We start from the raw sequence: 22,380 nt of genomic DNA on the forward strand, positions 1-22,380 counted from the left end.
AGTCAAATCTGAGATTTCTCTTAAGGATTTTCTTCTAAAGAAAGAAGGTAACAAACTGTTAACAGGGAAAGAAGAAATGTGTAGAATTGACTATTTTCCATTCAGAATAATTTCCTATAGATTAATCCAAGTAGTTGTCTTTTGTGTCTCAAAGTCATTCTATGGTATGCACCACAATACAGATCAGAATAGTATATTCTCCAGCTCCTCTGTCAGGCTTGCCTTTCTAGCAGCATCCATTCTGCAATTTCTATCAGGCTTCCCTGGTGTGTTCTGGTGGTATCAACATTTCCAGGTCCTTAAGTAATCCAGGATGTGAATTACTTACACTGGCCATTCCTCTTAGTGAGGCCCTCCAAATACATACTAGTTCATAGTACACCATTCATCTGGTGGTAACAAAGACATTTGCTTTCTCACTGATGGGAGAGTGGACAGATGATCCCACTACAGTGGTAATCTATTCCCAAATTAAGGCCTGGAAGGGCTGACCTTGAGGCACTTTCTTAGATCCATTAGGATCTCTTCTGGTTCAGAGGCCCAAAACACACCATATTCCTTTTTTCCACATTCCAGAGTTCTCTTTGGCTGCCTCCTGTATTTTTTGATAGTTGTTTAAACACTATAGTCCATATTTACATAACTGTAATAGGTATGGCCTACTACTGTGTTAGGCTACATGATACAGCCTATTGCTCCAAGCCATGTACACAGCATGTTACTGTGTTGAATTCTTTAGGCAAGTATTAGACAATGATATTGATATTTCTTAACCTAGAAAGGTACTGTACAAAATACTAGGCTACAGGAACTTTTTAGTTCCATTATAGTCATATGCAACCAGCATTATGTAAGAGTTCACCCACCAAAACATTATACAGTACACAACATATGTGTGATTGTGTGTGTGTGTGGATACAGTAGACAAGACTGAATGTCCAGAAGAGTGTGGGGAATCCTACAGTCAGGCGCCTTCATAAAAGAAGTGAAAAGTAACTGCTTACAGGATATGGAGTATGGAGAAGAGACTGAGAACAGGATATTGGAAGGAGAGGAAATATCCACACAGACTCTCAGTAAGAACATAAGGATGTTGATGAGATGTTAGAGTGACTCTAAAGAAATGGAAATGACCATGAGAACAGGTCAACCCCTCAGCTGCATGGCTTGTAGTGAAATGTCTTTTTGGGAGATAGTGGCCAACCATGCTGGTAGCTACTAGTAAAGGAAAACAGAAATATCCTCCTACAACTTTCCCATTTTTCAAACTCCCTGGACAGCATCCATCTTCCAATATCTCTATTAACAAAGATCATTTCAGGTTTCTTAATTATAAGTTAAAATCATGGTAGGGTGGGAATTTAGAAAAAATGAAAAAAAAACCTGAATATTGAAATAATGTCTTTGTAATAGTCTCCAGTCTCCTCATTCTTCCTGCTTGAAAAAGTCCAATCTTCTAATTAGAAGATCAAGAATAAAAGTGAGTGCACTGATTCCCTTATGTGATTCCTTACTAAGAAATCAAAGCTCTTTAATTTTCAGTTTTCTAGCATGACAACATAAAACAATCTCATTAAGGACGCTTTGAATATTGGTAAAGGTTAGGCAGAGTTCAGGCAGCAGTGAATGAGAGGAATGCCTGAGAATTTGAGCAAAAATCTGGAAACTTTTCAAGAAGCTGAAAGAGAACAGAAAGAGAAAACAAACCAGTAATGATCAGCCAAAAGACCCCTCCAACCTAGAGATTACAAGTGCAGAGAGGCGAATCAATGCTTCGAAATGCAAGCTTAATAGGAAGAAATATGGAGAAGAGAGCAGGCAAAGAGGTCAGAAGCTGCCTGGGAAAGGAAGCACCTGTAACATATGCACACAATAGATACCCAGGAAAGTTATCCATTTTACCATTGGCCAAAATCCCCAAAGATAACAGTCACGTCACAGGAAACATAGTACTTCAGGAAACCAATTTTCTAGTCTGAGAAAGAAGAGAAGTTTAAGTCAGAGCTTCCCACTCCCCTGTACTACCACACACACAGGAAGGTAGGGGTAGAGTAGAATTTAAAATTACTTATTAAACAGATGCTTTAAATCTGTTAAAATGAATCTTGGAAGACTGGGATTTGAGTCATCAGGAAAGGTACAAAATTAACGTCTCTATATAATTCTTGTGACCAAGGTCAAGAAGCTGTTTCCCATCTAACATGAACTTGTTTTTTTGAGTTAGAGGCCTTATCTGAGTCTTGGCTATGAGTTTGCCAGTGTATGATTATGCATAAAATAGACTGTGGGAGGAGTCTCTAGAGAGTATTACTGATTTCCATGCTCTGTTCAATCTGGAAACCTGCATTTGACTCTAAGGGGCTGAATTCTTACTTTATAAGAAAAGCTTTAACTAAAGGTTTCTGGTGCAAAAGGGAAAACAAAAAGTCAGTGCATAATCTGGAAGCCAAAAGGCAAAATACAGAACAGTGGGCACTACGTGATTCCTAAGTGAAGAGTTTAGGGCTCCTGCCTATTTAGGAAGCAGCTTCATCACAGTCTTGAAAAAAATGGACAGCAGCTGGACTTTATGATTTTACAAATGATGGGATCTGGGTACTGTGAGCAGTCCCTGTGATGGTTTGAAGACGAAATTTCCCCAGACCCTAAGGTGCTGAACACCCAGTCCCCAGATTGTGGCACTAATTTGGGAGGAGGTAGAAACTCTAGGAAATGAAGCACAGTTGGAGGAAATTGATCACTGGAGAGCCTGCCTTTGATGGTTATACCTAGTCCCTAGACTCTTTCTTTTTCCTGTTCTCCATGAGGTGAGTAGATTCTTCTCCATGTTCCATGTATCATGAATCCAGAATTAAAAGAGTTAGGGACTATTGATGGAATTTTCTGAAATCATAAGCCCCATTAATTTGTTTTCTTTGAGTTGTTTACTTCAGGCAATTTTTATCTCAGTCACAAAAATTCACACTAGTAGCATCACTGTGCTCTGATCTTGGGAAGATCAAATACCAAAAGGCTTATATGTTGTGAGGGTTTTTATTTATTCATTCCAAATTATTTTTATTTGCATATTTATACCTTGATTTCTATTTGTCCCTTTATTTAATGAAATGGAGACTTTGTATATTTTTCATGCTGGCCTGGAAAACTTTCTGCCCCAGCCTGTATATAAGCTGAAACTTTAGAAAATGATATTCTGAAATGGTGTTTTTATTTTTCATACCTTTTTGTTTTTTTTAATTATATTTAAATAGCTGTACCAAGGAGTGGCCATTTAGCAAAGCAGTTTATGGATAAATACATCTTGGTCAGTGTCTCCTCTTTCAATATTCTCACTCATCTCTCCTCTGAAATTGTTTTTAGAATGGGAAAATAAAAGTTACTGATTTCCTTAAACATAGACAACATCAGTTTCCAAATTAAAAAAAAGATAAGATTTTGGCTAATTTTCTGACATACTTTTAGAAAAATTATTTCTTATGCTGTCTGGCTACTCTGATAATGTCTTATAATTTTTATAAAACATTTATATTATTTTTATAAAGTATTTTTTCTGAAATAAGTATTTCACAATAAAGATATGATCCAGTTCTCCATTGAGTTTGATCAGACATTTTCTTAAATTACTTTGCTTAGATTTTCTTGAGTCCCTGAGCTAATTATGGGTAATATTCCATCTGCATTTATGACTGTGGTGAATCTGGAAGTATCACTACCAAGTTTCATGAAGTAGACACAAGTGCAGAATAATTTCCCCAGATTTCCTTTTGGCTCTGTACATTTCAAACCTTGCTTCTCTCTCACAGCCTACCTATTTTGGTGCAAGAGACTGTGGATTATGATGACTATTCCATTTGCATGGGAAACAGCAGACCTATTGGTAGGAGCCAATCCAAAATCCTATAGCCAGTGATCACGTTGCCTGTATCAGCCTGCAAAGTCAGTTATACCTCACCAATCTGAACTAAATATGTAACTCACAACATAATTTCTCTAAATGATTCAGAAAAGCTTCAGTGCTTCTCCAGTGCTATGTGGCATGGAGGTGACCGTGGGAAGGACAGGGTGAAAAAATAGTGGTATGATCCAGGCAGAGTTAGCATCTTATTTCAACAAATTGCAATTCGAAACTTTCTTTTGTTAAGTGTGGTCATGCTATAATATGCTTACATGGTCTGGCTGAACTACATTCCCCAGAATTTTCTTGCCTGTATATTTCTGGTTTAAGGGAACAAAAAGAGAGAAACTGGCAGGCACTTCAAAAGGCAGAGAGGATGCAGCAAGCTTTTTGCAGTGCACACTTGCTATTGTAAAGTGAGTGTATTTTCTCCCTGGTGCAAGGCAGTGGATGGATCTGAAATTGTTCTACCTTTCTCCCTCTCCCACTTCAGCTTTTCTTATTCCAAATCTAGGTCTATATGTTTAGATATGTGACAAAGGTCCTCAGCTTTTGAAGAATGGTCACCCCACTAAGGTCAAGAACAAAGTTCATGGGCTGCAATGTGTGCTGCTGGCTCTAGCCTGGCCTGCCCTCCCTCCATCTCATGTCCATCTTCTCTTCTCTTCACTGTGGTTTCGAATCATAACTGAGTCTTACAGAGAGCACTTACAAAGATAGCCTTACAGAGAGCACTTCACCAGTGCCCGCAGTCACTTCTTGTCAAATCACTTTACTACCCTCCACACATATTTCCTGCATCTCTGAATGGATGTCCACTGACACAAGGATACAACCTCATGATCATATTTCTATGATACAACTTAGCAAGGCAATTCTGAAACTTCAGCTTAATTAGCTTGACAATGAATCAGTTCTAGCCCAGCAGTGGATAAGTGGCTTAACTACTTGTTGGTTATGTGATTACAGGACAGTTAGTATTATTTAAACACTGGTATTTACAAGCATAGTCTGGGAGGAAAATTACATGATTTGAATTTAGTTTGTATGTTAGCATTCCATGTTGCAATTCTATATGATGCACATATTTTTTAAAAACGATGTTTTCTTTCTAAAGGTTTGTTCAGAGCACCTTCATTTAAAACTCCTCTGCCAAATATTATATGGACTGTACACAGTAAAGGACATGCATTTTTATTGTAAAGCACCTTTTTTCACAGTTTATAAAAAGAGGGCATCCACTAATTCATATTGGAGAATGAATTCTTAAAGCATGTAAATACAAAAATATTTACTGATGAATATTTCCTCTGCAGACAGGAATCTGGACTAAGTAACAATATGGTAAAATATAGACAGATATTTATCATGTGATTATTTCCAAGAATGCCTTCAAAGAACTTTCGCTAGAATTGCCCTTATTACTCTGTCTAGCTCAGACCACTTTGGGAAAGTTATGACCACAATAAAGCTATTTTATGAGTTTTAGTTTGTTTTCAGCATTTAGAGGAGAGAACAAGGAATCTGGAGTCAGAGAGTCAGCATCAGATTCATAGATACAATCCATACCAGCTAGGCATTCTAGAGCAAAGTTCTCACATTGTATCAGCTCATGTTCATTATCCTCAAATAGGAATGCTTAGTATCAGGTCTTTCCATCTGAAATTATCAGGAATTAAGCTAATATTTAAGATCAAGTGTTAGGGGAGAAGGACAATATGTTGGACTTTGTTATGTTTGCTCGTGGTTGATCCTCAAAAGCAAACAGTAACTACTCACCTTCTTATCATTTCATTTCCTTTCAGATGCTTGGAAGTTCAGTTCAGCCTTTAGACAGGGAAGACTGAAAATCACATACATGAAGTTTCTAAGGGCCATTTCTGCTGGTTATCATTCAACTACTTCTAGTAACTCTCACATCTTGTAATCTAGGTTTGAACCTTCTGCTATGCTATCACCTCTGTCAGGTGACAAGCCGCAAGTTAGCTTGTATGCTGAGAATGCTTCCACTCCACCTTTCATTCTCAGCTCAGTGATGTCCATCTAATACAACCCTTTTATACACCCAACTTTTTTTAGTCCTTTTTTTGTTAAAGCTATCTAGATTTTCTCCATGTCCTTATTATAAATCATGCCACATTTAATCTTAAGCGTTTATATACTCATCTCTACAAAGTTCTATTTTAGGACATAAATCGTTGCTTTTTCTAACATTCCCAGAAAATGATGTAATTATTAGTACTACTACTGATCACATAACAGAAGTGATATGCAGACTATAAAACCCATGGTACAGGAAGGACATTTTTAGTCCAAGGAGATGTCCAAATGATTAGAATATTGGTTGATATAAATCTGTTACACATAAGGACTGCTTAGTTTTATTCTAGGCTGGGATATTTTCCACCAGCACTTATGAGCAAACATGCCCATCAACATGGGACAAAACGTGGATGTCAAGTGACTTTTTTTAAGTGTCAGACTTGGAATTCAGTCAGTACAAATCTTCAGAATTAATTCCATTATCATCCTTTTATAACACAAGTCAAATACAGATCAAAAATAAAACCGTGTCAGAAATCTCCAAAGTAGCAATTCCAGCATTTGAACTCAAAGCACCTCTGCTTATCTAGGTGTGGTAGCATGCATCTGTATTCCCAGCAGGAGGAAGACTAAGGCAAGAACATTGTGAGTTTGAGGCTACCCTGGTACACGTAATAAAATCATGTCTCAAAAAGAAAACAAAATCCAAACCTACCGCTGAAAAACCTCTCAGCTCAAATACTTTTCTGTTTTGTACTATCCCCGTAGACTCTGCTCACAAGGTCATCAATATTTAACTGTGAAGTAATAGCTGACCTATGAATCAAAGTGTACACAAAAGCAAACTCAAGCTGAGTTAGCATCTGACTGTACGATCAGACCTAGGGCAATGCAGGGAGGAGCACTGGCATGCAGTCTGAGAAATTCTGTGCAGGCCTGAGTGAGAGGGCTTCTCATTGGATCTCATGTGTGGTGAAAGTTGTCTTGAGATACTCAGTCGTGATGAACTTAATATCATGGACACAGATCGCCAAGTAATCTTTACTGTTTTATCTTTAGAGGTTATTTTCAAGTTGTTCGTATCCATGAACAATGTACACTGATTATCTGATGTGTCATCTTCAATGGGACCAAATCTCTCTAATGCTGAAGGCATTAGTTTTTTTTTTTTTAAAGACATGACATGCGCTGTGGTTGCTGAGACCTGAGGAGCTTGTGGAGAGAGCAGCCTTACTAATGCAGCCCAACCTTGCCTATAGCATATACTGGCCTGAGTATATACTGAGTGAAGTGAGTTTACTGGTTTTCAATCATTTTCTTTGGTATGTATAAGTTAGATACAAAAATAACCTATATTTTTTAAACTATTTCTCTTTTGTTCTTTATTGCTACTTTGGTTGAACTCAGGGTCCAGTACTCACTTGTTTGCTCTTGGCTGACACTCCAGCCCTTGAGCCATAGTCTAGCCTGAATTCTTGCAGTTTGTTTCAGAGATTGCAGTCTCTTGGACTATTCTGCATGAACTGGCTTCAAACTGAGATTCTCTAGGCTTCAACCGCCTTAGTAGCTAGGATTATACACTTGAGCCACTGGTGCGCTCGTACACACACACACAGACACACACACACACACACACACTTTTTTTTTTTTTTTGGTCAGTCATGGGGCTTGAACTCTGGGCCTGAGAGCTGTCCCTCAGCTCTTAAGCTCAAGGTGAACACTTTACCACTTGAGCCACAGCGCCACTTCTGTTGTTTTGGTGGTTTATTGAAGATAAGAGTCTCATAGCCTTTTCCTGCCTGGACTGACTTTGAACCTCGATCTTCAGATCTCAGCCTCCTTAGTAGCTAGCATTATAGGTATATGTGTTTTTTTCACTGTCCTGTCTGATTCTACTCTGTCTTCCAGAAACATCTCCCAGAAGGTCATAGCCTTATAAGTTATCAAGGGTTTGAATTCAGAATTATCAGCCTCTACTGTCTATTTCTACAAATAACAAATATATCATATAGTAAAAAGATTTACCAGCAGTAGTTCCATTTTAATAAGTGAATTACAAAGTGATGTGGGGCATTAGCCCTAGAAAGAAGTTTAAGATCACTATTGAGGTGAAGAAAATATATATGGCAAAATGTATATCAGAGAAAAGTTGACAATATTATGTCTAGGACAGGATAATGCACATAGAATAGAGAATCTCAAAATATCTGCCACAAGGTACCAGTCTCCAACTGCAACTTACAAGGAAATGAACTGCAGTTGTTGTAAAGCAGAGTTTCCAGAGCATGATCCTCAGAGATTCTGATCTGATAGGTCAGGATGGGGGAGGACGATTTTAAGATCTAGAGTAAACTCAGGGTGATGCCAAATACTATGGGTCTGTGGCCTACTGCTCTTGCAGCCGTTACTGTTTACTTCTACCCTTGCTTCAGAATTCCAACTAGCTTTGCTTCCGTGCACCTTATGGCTAGACTGAGTTAACATATGGATTATTGGAAAGGTTTCAATTATATACTTACATATTCATATTTTAAATACAACATGATCAATAGTAGGTTTTAGGAATGTGTAAACTTTATGAATACTCAGTGTAAGTTAGATCACAGAAAGCAAGCATATTGTCACATGGACCAGGAATATTAGACACAAGTCCCTCCATTTATATTTAGCAACAATTACTGCAGACTTCTCTTAGTGGATGAATTATAGTTCCTAAGTAGGGAATGTAGTGGATATGCAGCCTTGGGTATATGTGAAGCTGCAAGAAAGCATAGCTCTTTGTCTTTCTCACTACCAAGGGTCATATGGCTGCCTTTTTTCCTTGACTACACATGGAGGAGAAAATGTAATAGAGATTAGGGCTCAGGTGGTTTGGGGGACTAAAAGCAGCTCTGAACCCTGTCCTATGGTCTGACATCACTATTAATAGTTTTTCAGGTTTATTGAGGTGGGTTTTTTTTTGTTTTGTTTTGTTTTTGGTCAGTCGTGGGGCTTGAACTCTGGGCTTGGGTAGTGTCCCTCAGCTCTTCAGCTCAAGGCGAGCGCTCTACCACTTGAGCCACAGCACCACTTCCGGTTTTCTGGTGGTTAATTGGAGATAAGAGTCTTTTGGACTTTTCTGCCTGGGCTGGCTTTGAACCATGATCTTCAGATCTCAGCCTCCTCAATAGCTAGGATTACAAGCATTAGCCACCCGCACCCAGCTTGAGTTATTTTTTATACAGTATAAATTTTACCTACTTAAAGTATACAATTTAGTGGCTCTAGTATGTTTGCACAGCCAGATAATGATGCCAGTTTTCTAATTTCAGAATATTTCAGGATGCCATCCACACACCTAATTCACATTAGCTACCACTATTTATCAAACCCATCTCCGGACCCTAGATGTCACTAATCTATTGTATGTTTAAGTACTTGCTTGATTTGGACATTTCACACATATGTGATTTTGTGACTGATTTATTTAACATGATATTATCAAAGTTCATCAAGATTTGAGTATGGATCAGTAGACCACACCTTTTCACTGTTAATATCACCCCATTGTATGGGAATCACATACATGGCAATCCATTAGTTGGTCAGCTTTTGGATGTTTTCCACTTTTATAGTATTATGAATAATGCTAGAATGTATACTCATATATTCATATATAGGTTTTATGTGAGAGCATGTTTTATTTCTTTTAGGTATATACTACCAGTGATATTGCCAGGATACACTTCTTTTTTTTTTTTTTTGGGTCCGGTCATGGGGCCTGAACTCTGGGCCTGGGCACTGTCCCTCAGCTATTCAGCTCAAAGCTAGCGCTCTACCACTTGAGCCACAGCACCACTTCCGGCTTTTTTTCTTTTTGCTTATGTGGTGCTGAGGAATCGAACCCAGGGCCTTGAGCATGCAAGGTAAGTGCTCTACCACTGAGCCACCTTTCCAGCCCCCAGGATACACTTCTTTTTAAAAGGATGGTAGGGAAAAAACAAAGGAAGGGTAACCATGCTTGATAGGAAATGGACTCACTACCTTGCTCATGTAACTGTAACCCCTCTGTACAGTACTTTACTATATATATATATATATATATATATATATATATAAAGAAATTACTTAGAGATACTTCATAGTTACTTGCAAATTTAAAAAAATCAGTGGAAATCCCTGTGAATTTAAGAGCTTCCTCAATGATATCATTTTGCATATCTGTAGTATGATAGCAAAATGGAGACTGACAGTGATATAATCTGAATCAGATTGTGCTATTTATGTATGTGTGCACTCTATATAGTCTACCCCATGCAGATTTGTGTACTCTCCATCAGTCGAGACACAGTAGTCTCATTACAAGAATTCCCCATGCTACTCTTTACAGCCATGCCCACCTACCTTCACCTTCATTCTTAACCTCTAGCAGCCATTAATCTAATTCTCTTCTCTTTAACATTCTTGTAAGTAATGAAAATGTAACAGAGCCCATGTCTATTTTCAAACTGTACCAGCTATGTGCAGGCTGGGACATCAAAGATCTATATTTTTCCTAATTTAATCCCCTGATACGTTTTTGAACTAATTTCAGAAGTCCCATTAGTTTTAACATATTCTTTTTTTCCCTTTTCTTCCCTGAAACAAGGCCAAGGCAAAGCCCTGAAAACCTCCTGCACAAGGGGTTTGTTAAACTTAATTAAATAAATGGCTCCTAAATGCAGAATGTTTCTCAAGCATTTGCTTCATTATGAGAATTAATTTGATCTTATTTATGTCTGTGGGCTGTGTATGTAGATCTGTAACTAATTGCAATCATGGGATAAATATTATATTGCTAAGGACATAGAGAGTAAGAAAAGAAATAAGACTGAAACATTTTTAAGGCCTTAAAATATATACAGAGTGAATATCTTGTCTTATTTCTATAGTCTTACACAGGAAAATAAATGGTGGAACAGAAAAACTACAGTTCTGACCTTGGTACTTGAAAAGGTGAAGTCTAAATAAAACTATTTTGCTGTCTGAATACTATCATTATCTTTAATGAGAGTTTGAGCATCACAAGGACATTTCAAATTGTACCTTAGGCAATAAATTAGCTGCCAAATCTATATTCGAACTATTTTCCTCAAATATGAAAACACTGATACATCTGCTCTGTCTAGCTACATTATGCATCTGTTCCTGTTAATATACAATCTATTTGAAAGAGTATTTCTATGTCTGTCTTTGTCCTTCCTATTGAAGAGCACAGAGCTTTACATGCACTTCAAGTATAACAGTATTAAACCTTCAAATGTAACACTGGGTGTGCTGGTTGGTGTTTGATTTATTGTTTTGTTTTGCTTGGTTTTGTGCCGGTACTGACAGGGGCTTTAACACATGGTCTGGGCACTATCCCTTAGCTTTTGTGCTCAATGATGGAGCCAATTACATTTCTTGTTTATTTTGTTGTTGTTGATGTTGGTTAACTAGAAGTAAGAATCTCACAGACTTTCCTGAGTTGCCTTTGAATCTAAGCTCTCAGAGTAGCTAGTAGCTCTCTGAGTAGCTAAGATGACAGGTCTGATCACTAACCCCTGCCCCTGGCAATAGAATTAAAAAAAGATTCTGTTGTTTTAATGTATCCACATATCCTCTTCCCAACAGAATTTATGGTGTTGCTCCTGTACACAACCTTAAGGGTCATTCAATAACTTGTAGAAGATAGTTCAGGTCATGTTGTGGAGAACAGGTTGAACACCTAAGTTCTACAAAATATTGCCGACAACAAAGAAATGGGCATTGGATCAGTTCGCATTGATCAATTCTGCTTTTATTAATAATGAGAACATTCAACAAACATTGATTAAATGCAAGCCTTTTTAGATTGAGAGAAAGGCAAATCTCTGTGCTTCTGGGAACTGAAGGTCTAACCAAGAAACAAATAACCACAAAACAAACAATGAATTCAAAGGTCACCATCCAGGGGGATGGAGACAGAGAGAAAGGCCACCTAATTCAAGAGTGAAGAAAGGCTTCCTGGAAGACAGAATCCTAGAATTTAACTGAAGAGTAGATGTATTACAAAGCATCTTACCATGTCATCATGCTGAAACTTTGGTTGCTCTTGTACTGTACTTGGATAGGCAAGATCCACTCTACATCCTCACAGTAATCACCTATCAGGCTTCAAAGCTGAACTTGAAGTGAATGACACTTATGGAGTCTCTTTTACTTTGATAAACTTGTAAAGATGTACAATATTTACATAATTCCTAGGAAAACTAGCAAAATAAGGCCTATTCAAATAAATCTCGCTTATATTCTTTTCCTTCCTACTCTTCACTCTTTCTATTTGTAATCTTCTTTTGATAAAAAGTACTTTCTTTTTTCAAAACCAGTACTTATCTACAGAAAAAAGGAAATCCTTTCTTTAATGATTACTCACATATTTTAACGACTTGCCTCCACTGGATGTTTCCCCCATAATGTGTATTCAGGCTATCACCCTGTACAGTCATGAGCCAGTGATTTTCAAAAAGCTGAACTGTATTGTATTACATTGATCACAAGATGATTCAACTTTGCTTCATTTGGTGAGCATTGCAATGATTTCCTCTCCTCACTTTTCTTTTTGCTAATAGGAATGACACTGTGAAGAGAAAACAATATGTTATGATTTATCTTTATTTTTCTTGCAAGGGTTTCTTGAACTAGATCAATAGACATAAAATGTCTGGGTCAAAGTATAAATATATAAACAATTTTACTAGATATTTGTAAATTACACATTTAGTGGCACTTATGATATTTCTGTGCTCTCAGATCTGTACATACATACACATACACACACACATATATATATATATATATATACACATTTATATTTCTGAATATATGACCACTGTTGATTTCTGTATGTATATATTTTATTGACTTTTTTCAGTGGACTTGGTGTCGACATTTTGAATCTTACAAGTGAAGAATAGCATTTCAATATAGTTTAATTAGCATTAACTTTATTGTTGACAAGGTCAGATAGCTTTTCACTTATTTTAGGTTTGTTTTAATAAATAATTATTTAATTTCCTAATTATATATTTATCTCCTGAGGATATATTCATTTGAGTGCTGTGATTTTGTGTTTAGTTTTAACTTTTAAAATATATTAGGAATGCTGATAATTTGTGCTATAACTTATTTTTCATTTATCTTTCAAAATTGGATTTAATTTTATTTTTTTCTTCATTTCTTCATTGTTTTCATATGATCACATTTATCTGCTTCTTTATTATTAGTTGTGAAATTGCTACACTATCAGCAACTTCTGACTTATAAATCAGTTTAGTCAAGCTTTTTTTCTCTTTTCAGATAAGTTGTACTTTGAGCATAGTCTGAAGTATAAGGATTGTATCTTTTCCTAATGGCTTCCCCTATTCTCAATATCATCTATTAAGCAGTCAGATTTTTCTTTAGCTGTTTGAGTTGTTGCCTTTATTGTCTATTAAATCTTTCTATTGACCTTGGTAATGCTCTAGGTAACATATGTGAGAAGAAGAATTCCATAAACAAAAGATCACACTATGTTTCCTGGGATGATTTTCCTTCAACTTTCTCTGAATTCACACATAAATAATAATAAATGATTTTTAATGTCTTTGCTCATGGCTGATCAGAGAAGTATCTTACTACTAATCATCACCAAGCCTGAAAAGTTAGGGAAATTCTTAACATATTTTATAGTACATCTGGACAGAGGCTAGCATAACACTGACTTTACTGTCCAAAATTAACCACAAGTGTCATAAAATAGGAAATAGGATGTGTGATCTTTAATGTGTCCTCATCTCCTGCATTGTCATCACAAGCATCAAGTAAATACATTCTGTGATTTTTAGAAGAGTGTGTTTTAGGTGGGCTATGTGACTTACATTATAACATGCTCGAGGTTCCTTTGGAATTACCCAGAAGAATACCCAATATGTTAGTGTTTCTAGCTAAATCCATCCATGGAATATTCACTATCAATGCACACAATTATTCTATCACTCCTCAATGATTATTATCCTTTTATTCAATTAGGTGTTACAAATAGACTTTCTTGGAATGCTGTTCAAATAGTTCCTACTGACCAGTGTTTGAAACTTCCATAGCTGTATTATTGGTGGTCTCCACTGGGATATGAAAGTCCAGGACAGTTCAAAGGAGATAATTTGAAAGTGTGAGATAAGGGATAAAGGCAAGTCATAGCCACATTTTTTATTAAAATATATTATTGCATTCTTGTATTTTGTTATTTTTACAATATTATGCTCTGCCTAATTTGTAAGTTAAATTTTTTCATTGAAAGGCAAACAGGAAAAGACAGTGCATATGGGACTCAGAATAATCCATCATCTAAAGCATTTATTGCAAATCTCAGAATGTTCTTCTGCAGATAAAGTGGTGAGAAGAGTATCATATGCCTTTTGTATTTCATAGCTTTTGATATTTTCCAAAGATTGATTTCTTTTCCTTGACCTGTTAGTTTTCTCTCAACTATGGTTAATATATGAAACTTAGGACAAGCACTGTATTCTTTGCAATTTTTATAACGTAAGTTTACTCACTAGCAACTTCTAGATGTGGCAAATGGAATTTGATATGTACGTGAGATAGGTAGATATTCAGATACATATTAGCAAATGCATATTTTAATAGCTAAAGTGCCTATTTTTGATGGCCCAATTTTAATAAGATTGTACCAGTGCTATTTTGACCTGATTCCATTTTTTGTATCACCTTGTGTTTGATATAAAACTAGATGTGCTCTAATTTCAACATGTACTTTCCCAGCTCCCAACAGTGACTCAGCAGAACTTTATTTCCTTCTTCTGAGAAATTGTATTTAAAGACAATAACAGAGTAGACTCCATCTAGCACTTTCAGTGATCAAACAATGAAAAAATAAAAGGTCATAAGAATGGTTTATACTGATCACAGAGTAATATTGTAACTGAAGACTTTTATATAATTGTGTACCTTCAGTTTTTTTATTTTATGGTAAAAATTAATTAACAATGAATTTATTGTATATTAACTTTTTTGTCTTAAATAACAATTGCATAACAAAATAGCAATATTAGTTGAAAACAAGACATTCAATACATTTAAGATATTTCTAATGCTGGTTTCCTGGAAATACATCCTACTTTACTTGCCAAATTACCATTTTAAGTATTATTTTTGCTAAATCTCTTCGATTACAATAATACTAAAATAATTCAATCCTATTAAATTACAATAGTAATATGAAGAAAAACAGTTAATATTTCAAACTTTTGAGCTGGCCGTGATGGTACATGCTGGTAATCAATGAGGAAGATGAGGCAGGAAGATCATGAGTTTGAGACTAGCCTGGGCTGTATTTTTAGTTGACCACCAGTGGCTCATGCTTGCAAACCTAGTTACTCCTGCTGCACTAGGAGTGTGTACCATACCAACACATGCATCAGGGTGTGAGAACACACAGATGAAGACAGGTATCCCACTGACCTGAAGCTGACCTAAAACCCTGTGGGGTACCCTTACATGTCACTGAGACTAGCCAGGAATTGCCCAGCTGAACTCAGCCTAAAATTCTCTATAACTACAGAATGGATGTTTTAAGTCAAATTTGGAGTAGTTTATATTGCATTTTGCTTTTGTAAGATGATGAGTAATTGAAACACTGAGATTATAGACAATGGAAGGCAAATCAAATACTGAGAAAGATTGAAGCTGGTTATAAGGAAGTCAGATTCACTTTATTCTGCTCTGTGTGTTTTATATACATTTGAAATCTGTAATAAAATATAAAAATTATGCATCTCAAATTAGTTGAATTTCTAGTTAATGTGTTTTCATTTCCTTCCAATTTTAGATTGCTCATTTCCTTGTACAAACCTTGCTTTTAATTATTTTAAATTTGACATGAGTTAAAAACTCAAAGTTAAAAACTATTAACTCTTCTAGAATGGTCTAGTTTTTATCATTACTAATCTCCATCCTCTCTCTCTCCCTCCCTCCCACTCTTCCTTCCTTCCTTCCTTCTTTCCTTTCTTTCTTTTTGTGTGTGTGGGGGATTACTGGGGTTTTAACTCAGGGCCTTGTGCTGTGCTCTACCACTTGAGTCCTGTCTATATTCCCATACTTTTGCGGATTATTTGGATATAAGAGTCTCGTGGGCTTTCTACCTGAAACTAGCTTTGAACCTTGGACCATTCTATCTCAGCCTCCTGAGCAGCTAAGGTTACAGACATTAGCCACCATTGCCTGATTTCTTTTTTTCTCTCCTGATAGGAAGCATTTCTATTAACTTTATTTGAATATTTTAGGAGAAATTTTAGACAGTTATAGCTACAATATTGTTACACATACGTTTGAGAGCAAGTGATAGCTGTTATTTATACTGTAACTCTATTGGAAAGAAGTGAGAATGAAAGTTGTTAATATGTTAGGGAAGATATACAGTATTAAAGAGTTAAAATCTTATCATTTCTTTTTTGTAGGTAGATAATGTATAAGAACCAAAAACTAAGGCAGAAATGTAGATATATCATTTAAGAATATAATATCACTACCATAAGGATTAAGAACCCAAAATTAAGAATTCAAAATGACCATCTTTATGTGGAAATGAGTTCTTTTTAATAATAAACTTTGTGAATCATGAGGAAAATTGGAGGGAAATGGGCAAAAAAACTGATCAAAAGAAGAAGGAGTAGGCCATGAAATGATGTGATAATAATAACTTATATTTGTCAAGTAATTTCTATGTGCCAATGCACATTGTCACTTTCAATCCTTTCTAGGAGTGTACCAGACAGGTTCCTTCTGAATATATAGCCAGATAAGAAAACTGATGATTTGAGAGTTGATTAGCTACTTATTATATTGTATTACTATGAAATTTAGCACATGAGAGTGGAATACCTTATCATCTCCTAGGTCCCCAGGGTCTGTGAACAATTTAACAGGATGTCCCCGGGCCTCAAAGCAGCAATCAAGCTGATAACTAGGACTGTGGGAATCTGACTGAGGGCTCACTCTAAAGAAGTTCCCAGGCTCACTCAGGTGTGCCTCTTGATGAGGATCCCTTCTGACATGGCACCTTTCTGTATTCTACAATGAGAAGGACTGAAGGAATTACCAACATGGGCACCACTGCCATTTTTAGTAATCCAATTGAATCCAATTCTGCCTTATATCTGTTAGAGTAATTCTGTAAGTCCTGATCACTCAAGAAGAAAAGATAAATTTATGAACAGCAGCAAGTGGCCCTCACAAGTGTCAACTGGGTGAGGATTCCAAGCACAGGTGAAGTAGATGACCAAGCTATTAGTGGTAGTAAGTTGTAGCCTCAACTGGCAGAACGACTCAATTTGATTTTCGGGTTCATGTTCTCAATCTCAGACTTACTGGGTGGTATTTACCTTTTATGGAACAGCAACAGCTGGGAAGTATTTCATTGTGTGAGTGTTTTTGAAAAACCCATATATAAGTCGAGTTGAACTTCACAGGTAGGACCCACACCAAAGTGTGGGTGTTCTATAAGTTATATATAGTATAATATGTTTTTATATATAGTATATGTTTCACATATTTATGCTGCATGCTATACTCCAGATAAATGATGCAAACCGAGACACTCCCGTTTAGTTTTTGCTTCAGAAAATATGCAAGAGAGAATTCATGAGTACAAGTATAACCTTGAATTCACTCTAATTTATAAAAAGTCATGCTCTTTCAGGCTTTAGCACTTTACTGGTAATGAATTATTTGATGCACCCCCTACACTTGATCATGACAAACTGCAGCTTCATATTCCTGGGATGGGGCATTAGTCACAGGGGCAGGATTTGGCGAAGGTGAGGAGACTGTACTATATCTTGAAAGCTGTTGGGAGCCACTGAAGTGTTGTAAGCATGTCTGGGTGACATGATTGGATGAATACCTGATACTCTGAACTAAAGTATTTTGTCAGAAGTATCAGACGTTTTATTTCTTCTATGCATGAAGTAGTGAATGCCTCCTTTCCACTTCTAAAAATTCACTCATGTTCATTTAATAATATTCATCTATTTCTCAAACTTCAGCATTGTTAAGATCCCAGTTTGGGGGCACCTTTACCTGTCCTTATCTGAGAAAACCAGTTGCCAGCTGGCCTTGAGCTTTCAGGACACAGGTTGATCATCAAATCCATGGTTCGGTCCACTTGGGGAAAATGTGTCAGGGAAAATATTAGAAAATTAGTAAATGCTTAAGCAAAAATGGGCTGAATATGAATGGGTATCTGTTGTATGTTATTTACTGAGCTGAGCTTGGGTATACAGGAGGAAGAGAATGGATTTGTACATTCTTAGTAACAAGATATAACTGCAGGTGTGCCTTTTAAAATTCTCTGATCAAGTATCTGTTGGGCCCTTAGTGTAGATGTGCAAGTCTGTTACGTGCTTGGATGCAATATCGAGGATGTGTGACCATGACTCTTAGAGATATTTGTAATGCACTGTCAGACTAGTACCAATGAAGTTAGCTTGGTATGCTGTGGGGCTTGGAGAAAAGGCATGTAACTCAACAAAGAAGATGAGTGACCCCTGAGAAGATATATCTCCTGAGATGAATATAGAAGAATGAATGAGTTAATAAAAGATGTAACTCTTTCAAGCATCGGAGCACTGATTTGTAATAGCTTGGGGTAAAGCCATGGCTACAAAAGAATGGAGAGAAAGAATCTGGAGAAATAAAGCTAAGTAGGAGAAACACCTTGTAACAACTTAAACAATGTTTCCCCTGTGCTGCCTTTGTGTCTTCTCAGCCATCTATGAGCAATCCTGTGAGGTATACAGGCACCAAGGGAACACGGCTGGCTTCTTCTATGTAGACCCTGATGGTACTGGGCCCCTTGGACCTCTCCAAGTGTACTGCAATATCACTGGTAAGGTCTACACTCATCACTTGTTTCTAACCTGACTGCTTCACGGTGTGTTGTACAGGGAAGTCACTAGAAGGAGAGATTGTGTGAATCAACATCCAATGGACCTACTGCTAGGGTGAGCTTGGGGTAACATTTTCAACTCGGTTATTTTCAGGAGAGAAAAAGAAATAAAATCTATTAATAATGATCCTAGCAATATTTCACTTGGACCATGAACAAATTACCAAGTGTCTTCTGTAGGGCTGGGTAAACTCAAATACTGGAAGACAGAAGAAACACATAAACAAAAATCAAAGCAGGAAAATCAGTGGGAAACTGATTTAGAAAGTAGGAGAGCTTCATTTGTGTCTGGCTCTGAGAATACTAGATCTCAGTGTACTCTGCATTCTCTCTGAGCTTCAGTTGTTCATTAACAACTGAAAGAGGTATGGTGGATCCCACATCCTGAATTTGGGAGGATTCAAAGCAATTGTTTGGATTGAGGCAACTACCATTCTGGTTATCTAGTAGATGCCTAGAAAAGGAAAATGAGCTGTTTTTGTTTATCCTAGAAATCTCATTATAGCTTGTAACTTCTTCCTAAGGTGTGGGACACAGAATGAGGCAATTATCTCATGAGTTTAGAAATAGCTTCTGATCAATAATTTACTCTAAAATGCAATTCGACAGTGCTGAAATTTGGTGCAATGGGTATTTAAGCATTCAGCTATGCCACCTCTCCTACCATTTTGAGTGTCATTACTTGGTACATGCATACTTTTGTTTGTTAGTACGTTTCACGCACTGGTCTTCAGAGATGCCAGCTGCAGCACGGAAGCAAACAGGAAGGTTGTACCCTGCTAAGTCTTATTGAGCGATCCTGCCCCCAGGCTGCTCTGCAACAAGTTGACACAATTATAAGGCTCTTGGTGAACCAGACACCATCCTGGATGCTGAGTATATACAGAGAAGCACCACAGTGTCTATCTTTCTTGAGGCAAACACTGGGAACACTGCAACATAAGCCTACTTACTGGCAGAGTCACAAGCCAACCATAAGAAATGATGATTAAGAGCATTTAGCAAATCACCCAACTACATACAAAAGACCAGATTTTTTTTTTTTTTGCAGAAAATGCTAGCTACCTGGAAGTGGATGTAGCTTTCAGTCCTTTCTGTAGTATTCAGTCTTGCTAATTAGACATAGTGCTAGTGTTTCTGTTCCATGGTTCTATTAACATTAACATGTTGAACAACCTGATCAGGGACTAGGCTTCTCAATTGGAACTTAGTTATTTTTCAAAACCTAAGTAAGATTGAATATATATGTATATATATATATATATATATGTATTAAAAAGTTGAATTTAATAAATTCAATTTTCCTAAGCTTTCTAAGAAATCAAAATTCAATGGTATCTGGTCCAAGATTTACCATTATAAAGGTAAATAATTTGGCTGTAGAAGAGGCAAAGGACATAAATGTTTACTGTGAAGTAACCAGTATGACCTGTAATAATAAAAGTGGTGTCTGTCAATGACTGTCAGTTATTGAATGCCAGCCAACTTTGGAAACAGACCTGGAAATTTACAAATGCCATAGCTTTTAGTGTTCACAACAGAACTCTGCAGCAGATTTTTAAAAAATCTTTCTCTTACATGGAAAGCAATAGAATATGAGAATTTCATAACTTGATCAAGAGAGGAGAGACCTCTTTCATGGTCATAATCCATGTTGCTGAAAAAAGAGTTGGATACTTCAGATTGTATAAGCTTTTTCTATAAATGTTTTAAAATATTTTTATAATAAAAGAAATGATGTTGATTGTGAGAAATTTGAGAAAAAGGAAAAATATAGCAGCTAAAATCCACCATCTAAAGACTACCATTGTTCTTATTTTCTTAGAATTTTTTAAATTATATTTTTATTTATTATCTTTAAGAAGATGAACAAAGGAGTTATACTTCAAAATGTCACTTTTTAGGTATGAACTTTCTTAGAATTCTTAATCATATAATTCTCTCTCTATATATATGTATATATACATATATATGATTTAAATTTTAATGTCCAAATGTAGATTTTCTCATGTGACATTAAAAGCATGAAACTCTCCACTAGGAGAAGGACATAGATATGTCATGGGAATTCTTACACAATTAAAATTCTCTGAGGTTTTATGCATGATGGTTTGTTCAAGGCTGGCTAGAAGATGTGAAGATGGACTCAAAGCTTGCTGTTGGTGAGATTGCATAGGATTCCTAGCCTCTAGTTGTGTCTTGTGTCTTGAATTGTATGGGCTGAATTTTCTTTTTAATTTAGACTATTTTGGTCATATGCAATTGCAAAATGGTTAGATTTGTATTTTTGTTTGTTGTCTGTTCCTGGATGTGTCTTAAATTATCTACAGAAATGAAAGCAAAGCTGTGTGTAGGTTGAATTAACAATGATCACCTTGATTTAGCAAACAGTTTTCTAACACATAAGAGTAAGGATGATCAAATAGATATCTTACTATTTGGAAATCTTTAATTTTCCATGTGTTTAAATATAAATGACTTTTGATACTTTGAAAAATGCAGTTAAGTCACAAAGAAATAGAGTAAGGGAAGAAGGCAGTGAAGGAAAGAGCAGAGAACTGAAACAAGGAAGATTGTTCTGTCTTTGATTATGGTTTCTGAAAGTGTCAGGCTGCTGCCTTCTTTATTCCTCTATTGCAACTAGTATATCAATGTGCAGGTTCCAGGCCCATTTTCCATGATGGGTTATGTCATTCACTGAAACAACCAGCTTTGTAAGAGAACATTTTCATCACAAAGTGGCCAACTCAGGAAACCAGAGAGCAGGACTCAAGTTTGCCTTCTCAAGTATAGGCATGTGGGATTTTCAAAGAATAATTTAGGAGAAAACTCTAAAGAATAGGCAAAGACATGGTAGCTAAGAAAAGTGACCAATGTTGTAAGCATTCATGTTCTGACTTAATCACCCCTTATAGTACTATGCTAGCCATTGGTGCCCTCAGCATGGGACCCCCCAAGCAAGCTTGAAGGGTGAAGTTCTGGTTACCCAACTGACACTTTCATGTGGACAAAGGGTTTGTTTCAACCAAGTTGCAGCTGGGCAAACATGACCTGCAAGTTCCTGAGAAAACAACTCAGCCAACTTTTACTCTCTGGAGGCATACATCAGAGAACACAGAGTGTTATCTGTAATGAAGCTGGTGTGAGTCTCAAAATATTCCATAGCTACCATTTCTCTAAAGTTGAGGATGCCTGAAGCCCACTGAAAGCAAGTAAGGGGCTTTAGGAGGGTATTCCATTTTTCTCTTGGTTTCAATAATGTAAAGATGCCAAATAGCACTGAGTGATAGAAAACCTGGGTTTTCTACACTTTTTACCAGGCAACTTTTACTGCCTGGTAAAAGGTATAGAGACCCAGTTCTGTACTTCTTCTTCTTCTTCTTCTTCTTCTTCTTCTTCTTCTTCTTCTTCTTCTTCTTCTTCTTCTTCTTCTTCTTCTTCTTCTTCTTCTTCTTCTTCT

The 22,380-nt window shown here is 36.5% G+C and overlaps 1 protein-coding gene across 2 annotated transcripts in view; it reads left to right on the plus strand.

The window, feature by feature from the left end:
• Positions 1 to 22,380, plus strand: part of Cntnap5 (contactin associated protein-like 5) — a 921,488-nt gene that overhangs the window by 591,829 nt on the left and 307,279 nt on the right. For both annotated transcript variants that reach the window (XM_013020681.1, XM_013020682.1), the window contains exon 12: positions 18,741 to 18,860. In XM_013020681.1, coding sequence (XP_012876135.1) covers positions 18,741 to 18,860 — 120 coding nt within the window. The remainder of the gene's footprint in view (positions 1 to 18,740; positions 18,861 to 22,380) is intronic.

The sequence above is a fragment of the Dipodomys ordii genome, unplaced genomic scaffold, assembly GCF_000151885.1.
Source record: "Dipodomys ordii isolate 6190 unplaced genomic scaffold, Dord_2.0 Scaffold52, whole genome shotgun sequence".
Lineage (NCBI taxonomy): Eukaryota > Metazoa > Chordata > Mammalia > Rodentia > Heteromyidae > Dipodomys > Dipodomys ordii.